At 29.3% G+C, this 10,638-nt stretch overlaps 2 protein-coding genes across 2 annotated transcripts; one reads left to right on the plus strand and one right to left on the minus strand.

Moving 5' to 3' along the window:
* Positions 1-225: 225 nt before the first annotated feature.
* On the plus strand, positions 226-2,774 carry LOC137818111 (protein CURVATURE THYLAKOID 1B, chloroplastic). The gene is made up of 6 exons (XM_068621342.2): positions 226-719; positions 1,066-1,169; positions 1,260-1,346; positions 1,476-1,538; positions 2,197-2,234; positions 2,366-2,774. Exons 1-6 carry the CDS (start codon positions 563-565, stop codon positions 2,421-2,423), a joined length of 507 nt encoding a protein of 168 aa, XP_068477443.2. The 5' UTR covers positions 226-562; the 3' UTR covers positions 2,424-2,774.
* Positions 2,775-4,981: 2,207 nt separating this feature from the next.
* On the minus strand, positions 4,982-7,184 carry LOC137819431 (isoflavone 3'-O-methyltransferase 4). The gene is made up of 4 exons (XM_068623286.2): positions 6,715-7,184; positions 5,926-6,236; positions 5,762-5,826; positions 4,982-5,392 (listed from the first exon to the last, which is right to left on the minus strand). Exons 1-4 carry the CDS (start codon positions 7,146-7,148, stop codon positions 5,096-5,098), a joined length of 1,107 nt encoding a protein of 368 aa, XP_068479387.1. The 5' UTR covers positions 7,149-7,184; the 3' UTR covers positions 4,982-5,095.
* Positions 7,185-10,638: the final 3,454 nt, after the last annotated feature.

Genomic DNA, 10,638 nt, shown 5'->3' on the forward strand with positions numbered 1-10,638 from the left:
AAAAAAAAAACGAAAGAATACATTCTTTGGTTAAAATTACTTTTGTTTAAGTTAATTTAAAGAGATTATATTTTATAATGTTATATATATATATATATAAATTAATTTTAACTTTTTAACTTATTTTACTTTTTCTTTTAAAAATGTTTAAGGAGAAGTGGTCCAAACATATATTGAAAGTGATGATGCCCTATTATCTTGTAACCATTTTTTTGAAGGCATTTTGGGGAGAGTTTTGGGTCCAAAAAGCCCAACCAGGAACCTCCTATCCTCTGAAATACCATAAAAGCCTATCTTGCAGCCATGTCAGCACACTATCCAGAAGAAAAGAAACGAGTGGTTCTGCTGCAACTCCAACACTCATTTTCAAATTATGAAACACTAATGAAATTAACACACCAAAAAATTTAGAAACAGAAGAAACATATCAATAACTTAAGCCACTTTCTGACACCAGAAAAAGGGAAAGGAACTTGATCCATTTTCTGTCCCTGGTGGACTTCAGAGTCTTTCATAGGACAGTAAATTGTAACCAGAAAAAGGTTCACTACCAAACACACCAATGGCCTCAACCTCTTCTGCTCTCACTATATCCTCTTCTTCCACACTTTTTGATGGCAAGGCTCCAAGACAGTCACCACCAGCTTCTCCACAATGTGTGAGCCTTCCCCTTCCCCATTTGCACTCTCAAAACCGTTCATGGAAGACCACTGCTTATAGTAAGTCAATCATTCTATATTGCACACTGCACACTGCTCACACCCTTTTACCAAAATCATGCCTTATCAATAATATGTTCCAGATCCCACATTTTGGTTAGTAATATAGCAAAGTTAGTTAGTATAAGTTGGAGATAACATAAACCTCCTTTTATAATATAATTTTTAAAGTTAATTTGGATTTCAAATTCTAAGATGGTGTCAGAAATTATCATAGTAGATAATTATTGAATGTTAAATTCGAATTCAAGTTCTGAAATGGTATCAGAACTCATCTTGGTAGACAATTTTTAAGGTTAAGTTCAAGATGGTAGCAGAACTTATTTTAGTGAGGATTGCTTTTCAGATGGCAAGATTGCTCGAAATGTTATGGCAATGGCCACAGGAGAGGCACCAGCTGAAGCTTCCTCAACTGAGGTGCCAGAGATTGTCAAGACTCTTCAAGAAACTGTAAGAGTCTCTAGTTCCTTTAATGCGTATTGAGTTGGAGTTTTTTTTTTCTGTGTTTCTGACTTGAATTACCTGATGTTTGTTGCACAGTGGGACAAAGTTGATGATAAGTATGCAGTGAGTTCGCTGGTTCTGGCTGGTGTGGTTGCATTGTGGGGCTCAGTTGGGTTGATCTCAGTAGGTTATTTAAATGTTTATATTTTATTCTTTGATTGATTATCACAGCCTGCTAGTTACAAATAACAATTCTTTATGATCATATATGTTTGAAACTGTCCTAAGCAGTAACTGAATCACTTGTAACAGGCAATTGATAGGCTTCCTTTGATTCCTGGGATTCTTGAGATTGTAGGCATTGGCTACACTGGGGTAAGTGAAATATATTGCTGCCATGGTTACACTATTAATGCTTATAAGAATTGTATAAGAACCTCAAACGATTTCGTATTAATTTCTTAGAATGAACTCATAGAAGAAAAAAGAAGACTTGTGACAAATTCATGTAACTTAACTTTTTCATAAGCTCTCTCGTCTTGTAGGGATATCAGAGAAACCACATAAGTTAGAAGAGTAAGAACCCACATACACAAGGAGAGCCTAAGGAATATATAGGCTAGTGTACATGCATGCATATCGAAAAACAGAAAACACAAGGAGTTAGGAAATACTGCTAACACATCTAATATTGTTCATAAGTATATGTAAACTCTTAAAAGTACTTTTTCCTTGAATTAGGAATCAAATACTTATCCCAATTGAAAACTTTATAAGCTAATTTTTGTTTAGAGATTACATATATACTAGTGATAACAACATTTAATAGTATATAAGTTTAATAGTATATAAGTGGATCCTAAACTTCACTTTTCTTTTTTTTATGCCTTGGTTTCTACTATCTCCTTCTAAATGGTTTAAGAAAACCAGAGGGGGTTAACAATTGCAAGTACATATCAAGGCTTGCAAGTTGTAGTACAAGATTCCATCTGCATGAAAATCTATTATTCATCTTCTCTGTTTTTCTCTGCAGTGGTTCGTATATAAGAACATAGTTTTCAAGCCAGACAGGTGAGCACAATTATTCTTGAATAATTTACTATAGTTTGGTACAATGCATCATTGAGCTGATGATTAATGTTTATCAACACTTCCCCCATGAATAGAAGTTATGTCTTTAAACCTGTTTAATGGAATACCAGGGAAGCTTTGGTTCAACAAGTAAAAGACACTTACAATGAAATACTCGGGAGCAACTGAAAGAGGTAGGAAATGCTGAGAAGTTGTAGGCATGAAAAAGTCATATCTTGCAGCTTCCTGTTGAAGAGTTCATCATGCTTCATTTTATCGCCATAAGCTTCTGACCATACTTTATCCCAAGCAATGTGTGTATGAAAAAATTGTACCATTTTAGATATCTTAATCCACTTTTAAGACAATCTCATTTCCTCAATTATCTGCAGTGGTTGGTTACAGGGACAAGAAAAAGCAATTGAGTTCATTAAGCTGAATTCAATGACTTTGAAAGAGCATTTTATGACCATATTTGTTATCTATCTGCATGCAACATGCTTGCATACAACCCTGATAGCATATTTCCATTTCATTTGATGTTAAAGTGCAAATAGATCTCAGAATTTGATTCCTACAATTTTTTCTACATTTAGGAGAGAAATGGGATGAGAAAAGAAAGACGTGTTAGATAATACAGTTGATGTAACGAATACATTGAAAATGTATTAGATAATACAGTTGATGTAATCTCAGAATCTAATTATATTAAATTGTAAAACAATATTCTATATAAACTTTCTATCAATCAATAAACATCCTAAAAAATATGCAATTTTGGAAGGTAGGGTTCATTTTATTAGCTGAGTGGGCATTTAGTTAACTTAACATTGACCTTCTCCTTTTTTATCCCTTCCATTTCCATTATCAAACATAAGGTGCAGAAAGAGAATTTGGTTTTGCAGTTCTTAAGCACAAATATTTGACTTTAAGTAAACTGAGGAACCCTTACAACCAATTGTTGTTAGAAGAGAACAAATTGAGGAACAATTGTTTATTCTATTACTCATTTAATTTCCACATTTTGAGGAATCAAAACGTTGTTTGGTTAATGAATCATTTTATTGACTTTGAATGGGATTATTCAATTCCAAAAACATCAATATTCTGAAATTAAGTTTAGTTTATGGTTTGGTTTGGTTTGAATTATCCAACTAGTTCCCCTCTTCTCCAACCACCCCTATAATTTACTAGGTTTGAGATGTCATTAGATTCCAATAGTTTTTTTTTTCTTCAAAAGAATTCATTACAAATAAGTAAAATTTTCCAACTAGCAAAAAGCATTGAGAAAGTCAATAGCAGACACTTTTCTTTCTTTGAACAACATTGTCTTCTTCCACGCGATTTCATCAAATAAAGTGTCGCAATCATCATAGAAAAAACACCATTTTTTTATACCCGAATGATTTTGATTCTACCTTATTATTTTTGTCGTTACTGATAAATTAAAGGGTAGAACTTACCAGGCCAATAATATAAACTATGAGAAGACCTCAAGAGTGAGGTATGGAAGTTATTCCAATATCTTTTAAGTTTTTTTCACTGCTCTTGCACTAATTCTTTGGAGAATGCTAGCAATTATAGTCGGCATAAGGGAAGAAAAATAATTATACAAAAATTGCAAGCATAATTTTCAGTATTTTTATTTATATATTTACTTCTTATACCATTTCAATACAAATTTCACAACTCCATTATATTAAAATATATTAAATTTGAAGTGATTTTACACTACAAAATCAAAAATCAATTTTAGAGACAAAAAATAATTAGTTGTTATAGTGACTAAATTATAGATATTTTAGAAAAAAAAATGGTTTCTAAATTCGTTTATATTATTGTGAATTAGTTTTTAAATTGGTATCTAATTAACAACTAAGATTTTTGCTACTAAATTTATAATCTGAATAATTGGTAGTTAAACATGGATAGCTAATTAAATACCAATTTAGAAACTATTTCACAATAATAAAAATTAATTTAAAAACTAATTTTTTTTAGTTTCTAATTTAGTTACTATTCCAACTAATTATTTTGGTCTTTAAATATTGATTTCTATTTTATGATTTTCTTGTAGTGTTATTTGAATTTTTTTATTTTAAAATGTTATTAAAGTAATTCAACTTTATTATATTTTAATTAATTTATTTAGATAAACTATTTTAATTATCATCAAATAAAAAAAATATTTTAAAACTATACCAAGCTTAATCGTTCCAAAATATTAAAATTGATGTTATATTTTAATTCATCTAAATTGATTTTTTTTTAAGTTTGTTAAGATTTTATCAACTAATATGAACAATACTTTTTTTAATTTCGAGTAACCGATATCATTTTTAGTTCATGTGATTATAGTATTTTTATGATGTTGATTTTTATTTTTATTTTTGCTGACTTTTCGACTGATGTTGACCGAAAGTTTGGTAAAATATTTATGGATGAATGTTGCACAAAATTATTTTCAGTTAATATTAAGAACAATTATTTATGACGTTGTTAGTTGAATTTTTTTTATTAATCTTGACTGAAAAATTCTCCTTAGTTGATCATGCATTTATTATAAGAGTGAATCGTTTTAATTAAATTGTTTTAAAATTAAGATATTTATTATTATTATTACATTATTTATATATAAAGGAAATTATATCTTTTAAACTCAAGTAAAAAAAATCTAACTATGAAATTAATCTAATGTTCTAAAAGGAGGAAAAGTCAAAATAACTTGTGATAATAATAAAAAAAGATCAACAGCAATATATGGTATAATTATGTGGAAAATTGAGTACAACATGATATCATGCAACAAGAGAGAATAGTAGAAGAAACAGTTGCAGACACAGTAGGTAAAAAGAAGGTTTCTACTTGAAAAACTCCATAATCCAGAAGCCAGAGACAGAACAAACGAATCTGATGCCACTGAATCCAGAAGATAATGCCAATTCCATGAACTCATTTTGGGTTCTCTCTTTGCCTCCTGGGTTTGAAACCATCATCAAGATGTCAGCTTGGAAACCACTCCTCGCACTAACTGTGTTCTCTGGCAAATCAGGAATAATCAAATCCACAACAATCACTTTTCCATCACTCGGAATAGCTTTGTAGCAGTTCTTCAGCAACTTCACACACTGTTCATCACCCCAATCGTGAAGTATCCACTGAAAATTTTTATACACCAAACCTCTCATGTTAAACAAATACATTTACTTACAATTTCTTTTACATTATCTTTCAATCACGTATTTACATGTATAATTAGGATTCATTTAGGTAACAGTTAAACCAATTATGTTCAACACCACATATTTATTATTTAAGCACTCCACTATCACATGTTGGTAGGTGTAGTTTTTTTGTTTTTCATAAGCATGTTGGTAGGTGTAGATAGTTTTTCTTTTGACTAATATTTGCACGTTTCACTTTTTAAAGTCCCATTACCATAGTATTTATCTCTTAAAATACAAAAAGTGGGAAAAAAATTTGAAAGCTTGGACCCATATATAGTTTTTGAAGAGATTGAAATCTACCTTCATAAAAATGGCGTCTCCATTGGGAACACTCTCAAACATATCTCCTGCTACATGTTCCACACCTGCAACATTAAAATAAAGTTAAACTGTTACATATTAATTAATCTTAGTTTTCTTTGTATCAGAAGATGCAGGAAAGAAATTAGATGAGTAGAAGATACCAGGGTAGGTAGGGGCATGTTCTATGACATGTGGCAAGTCAAAATTAAGACCTTCAACATTGGGATATTTAGAAGTGATTAGTTTGAGATTGCTCCCAAGACCACCACCAACATCCACAAGCCTCTTAATGTTCTTGAAACCATCGTAGACCTCAAGAACCCTGTTTATCATTATGGTGGTAATGTTGAACATAGCTTTGTTGAAAACATCATTGTACTTAGGATCAACAGCTGAATACTCAAATGCGTTCATCCCATGAACCCTGTCGAATGCTACGCCACCTTCCACGATGGATCCTTTCAGTTCGGTCCTATGTATTATTCAACACAAACAAAAACACAAGCACGCATCATGTCATTATTTTTATGAAAGAGTCATTGTCGTGATATGCACACATGTCATACGTAAAAAAAAAAACCACCACCTCTAACATTTTTTTTCCAAAAGATATGATATGTTCGGTGGACTAGAAGTATAGAATAAAAGCTTTTAAGTTGCCTATTCAAAACAAAAAGGTGCCTATTTGATAATTCCTACCACTAATAATAAAAAATCAAATAATGATATTGAAAGAAACCTAATTTCTTTTGTGAAAATTTCAAATAAATAAAAAACGTAAAAAGATTATAAGACTGTGGATTATATATATTCACCATGTTGAGAAAAGACATAGGAAGCAGAAATCACACACCCCATCTTCAAAATGAAGATTAAAACTAATAAAATTTGGAGCAAAATATACTTGAAACACATGATTTAGATGAAAAGGAATAGAAGTAAAAACTGACCAGCTTTCCAAGAAGACCTTGCCAAGAATCAAGTTCAAGGAAGCTCCAAATGAGACACCATCAGCATCAGGAACAAAACACTTGGATGCATATGTGAGGCTATAGAGCCTCTTGCCAGAATTTTGGCCATCTTCACCAAGACATGAAGATAGCATGGAGTGACTAGCCAATAGCCTCAGAATCCGATCCACCATAGTTGGTGCTTCTGGATTCTTTATGCCAATTCTTTCTGCAATCTCTTCTGCTGAGAGCTTCGCACCTTCACCTGCTTTGGCCATGATCTCAAAGATACCGAGCTCATTTGCGGTCTTAACAGCAAGAGGGTACACCACAGTAGAAGCCATGTTCATGGCAAAGAGGAAGCCATCGTGGTCTTCTTCAACGTGTTTAAGTTGCAGGGCTTCACCATTATTGGTTTCCTCTGATGTAGCCATGATGGTGTTATCTTGATTAGTTGCAGTCTTATTGAAGTATGTATGCTTACAGGGGTATATATAGAAATTTGTTTTTTTAACTAATGAAATTTTATAATTATATATTGTGTTATTATACAAACTATATTTCACAAGCTTAATCAACTTTCCAGTGACAGTAAAATACATTCACTTCACACTCCAATAAATTATTATTTTAATTATATATTTTTTAATTAAAAATATTATTATATTATTATAATTGATTGTCACATGACGTTTACTATTTGATGTCAAAATAAACTTTTCCTAAACTTTCTTCATAGACTTATATGACATGACTATACATGGACGAGGTGTGTATGATACACTATTCAAAATAGTAGTTATATTGATTTATGCTCAACGTGCATATTTATTTATAAAAATGAAGGGAAGAAAACACCGAAAAGGCTGCTTCTTCCTCCACCTCCATACTTTCTTGTGCCACCCCATATATTTTTTATATTCCAAAAATACCCTTTATTAATATTCTGGATTACATAATCTGAAAATCTTTTTCTAGATCCAGAATTAGCTTTTGGATTATGTAATCCGGAAGCCTTTTGTGATTAGCTTCCGGACTACATAATCCGGAAGTCTTTTCTATACATAAAATTAGCTTCCGGATTATGTAAACCGAAAGCTTTTTTTTTCAGAGGAGTGATTAGCTTCCGGATTACATAATCCGGAAGTCTTTTCTAAATATGAGATTGACTTCCGGATTATGTAATCCATAATATATCCGGACTACATAATCCATAGGCTTATTTCAAATGCAAAAAAGAGTTTCGGATTTTATAAATCTCAAGAACACTTCCGGATTCCAAAACAGCTTCCGGATTATGTATGGAGGTGGGACAAAAAAGGAGAAAACGGTATTTTTACATTTAGTATGGGGATGGCAGAAGAAGGTATGGAGGTGTAGGAAGAAAGAGTCCACCGAAAGAGGTGGGTCTATAACCCATAACATATTAAAGGCCCAAAAAAGAGAAAAAATAATCTATAACAGCAACTTTAATATGGGTGTTTCTTCCTTCACCTCTACATTTTTTTTCTGCACTTCTAAATTCTTCAAAAATACCGAAATTATCCTCTACAGTTTTGAATGTTTCTGGAATAGTGATTTCGTAAGTAAAGGGTATTTTCGGAATTGAAAATCTATAAGCAAAAAATTATTCCAGAACATTTTTTCTAGAACATATTTTTTATTTTATTTTCAGATTGATAAATCCAGAACTCAAAATATGTTGTGAAAAAGATGTTCCGGAAATATTTTTAAAAAAAACAATTTCGAAGTCATTTTTTAAAGGGAGCAAAACAGTCTTCTCCAAAAATGAGTGGGTGGAGGAAGAAATTTATAGAGGTGCAGGAAGAAGTTGTCCTTTAATATTACACCAAAAGTGAAAGGCTTTTGAGTAGTGCACACAATCAATTCTAACCTAACCTAACCTAGGGTTCTGTTTCTGCACCCCGTCAAAGTTCTGCATCCCCATTAAATAGATGAAATGACTAAATGCTCTATCTAATTTCTTTCATTCCAGAAAGTTATTTCCGTACCACATTTTGAAACTTATTATATATATGTTCTGATTATATATATATATGTTCTGGAAGTTTATTCTAAAAATATCTTTCCAGAATAATGGAAACTATGTTTCAGAAAGTCAATTTAAAAAAAAAACATAAAATAGTTTTTTTCAAAGGTGCAGGAAGAAAGACCCTCTAATCTATACTCTATCAATTTTTGAAATTTTATAATTATCTTTGCACTGTTCATTACGTTTTGGAATTGAAAATCCAAAATTAAAAAATATATTTTAGAAAAAAAATTAAAATATTTTAGTTTGCGTTCTGAAAATGAAAATTCCAAATAAAATTGGAAAATCAAAACCTTATTCTGAAAAGACAAATCTGGAATAAAAAATAATATATTCCAAAAACAAAAATTTTAGAAAAAAATCCAAAAACATATAAAAAAAAAAGCGATTCTAGAAAACAAACTCCAGGAATATATTTCAGAAAATAGATTTCAAAAACAAAATCCAAAAAATATTCTGAAAAGATGTTATAAAAACTCAAATTTAAAATTATATTCCATAATATATTATAACTTGCAACCCCTATCCTATTTAAAAATTAAAGAGGATATTTTTGTCATTTTACATATAATATTTGAACTCACTTCTATTAAAAAATTATTAAACAAAATTAAATTTAAAAAACATAAATAATTAATAACTATATTTACTAAATTTTTAGATATTATTTTAAAAATTATAGAACTTAGTGATATTTAAAGTAGTTTTTATTATTAATAAAATTTATAAAGTAATTTTTAAATTGGTATCTAAATAACTATTAAATTTTTAATTATTAATTTAAAAAATAATTTAATTTTTTTATTGTTAATAAAAATTATTTTAAATATTAATAATTTTTTAATCTTTAAAATAATATTTAATTTAATTAATATATTAATTAATTATTATTTTAATTAGTTTTTAATTAATAATGTTCGTATGGTGATCTATTTTACTAAAATTTTTGTATGAATAAATTTTTAAGAAACTAGTCTCCGTATTTTTATATTTTTTTTTTCTTTTTTTAATAATTTTTTTATGTGATGGTAAATTATTGTTGTTATTTGAAGTGTCAGCTTAGCTAAGATGTCAAGTAGCATAGTAATGCCTAACATGAAAGTTTTTTTCCAAAAAAATATTTACTTGTATAAATTTTTCCTCGTCAAATGTAAAAGATATATGTGGTTACGTATCAAATATTAAATATATTTAAAAAAAATTGTATAAAGTAAATAAATTTTTCAAATACTCATTTATATATAAATTTTAATTAGAAACTTATATGTCAAGCACTCATATTTCCACACCCATATTTACTCAAATTTAGTACCAATCAATTTAATCAAACCATACAAATTAAAAAATACTTTTTATATTTTTATTATTTCTCCTCTATCAAATAACTTAACACTTAATTTTATTTCTATATTTTTTTATTAAGATTTGCCTTTAATATTGCTATGTGAAGTTTAATCTCATCACTTGGTTTGTGTAAACCGTGTTTAAAAAAAAACATTCGTACCCGAATTTATCTCCGACAAAGAAGCAATTTTAATCTTTTATATTATATTTATTGGATCCCTGTATATTTATACTCATATATGATACTTACATTTTATAAATTAATAAAATTATTAATTAAAAAGTTATTCTAAAATTTCACTCTTATATTTGAAAATATAGTTTATTGTCTACACTGTGTAACAAACAAATATTTAACATAATAGTGTCACGGAAGCCGCGAAAAAAAAATCTTATGTTATACAATATCTGTAAATTAATCAAAATAATGACACAAGCATTACAATAAACAAATACATGATTAACTTGATTAATATGGATATCACATATGGTATTGGGGGAGTATTGAAAATAATATAATTTTATTC

The sequence above is a fragment of the Phaseolus vulgaris genome, chromosome 10 (assembly GCF_051622355.1).
Source record: "Phaseolus vulgaris cultivar YP4 chromosome 10, ASM5162235v1, whole genome shotgun sequence".
In the NCBI taxonomy this organism is placed as follows: Eukaryota; Viridiplantae; Streptophyta; class Magnoliopsida; order Fabales; family Fabaceae; genus Phaseolus; species Phaseolus vulgaris.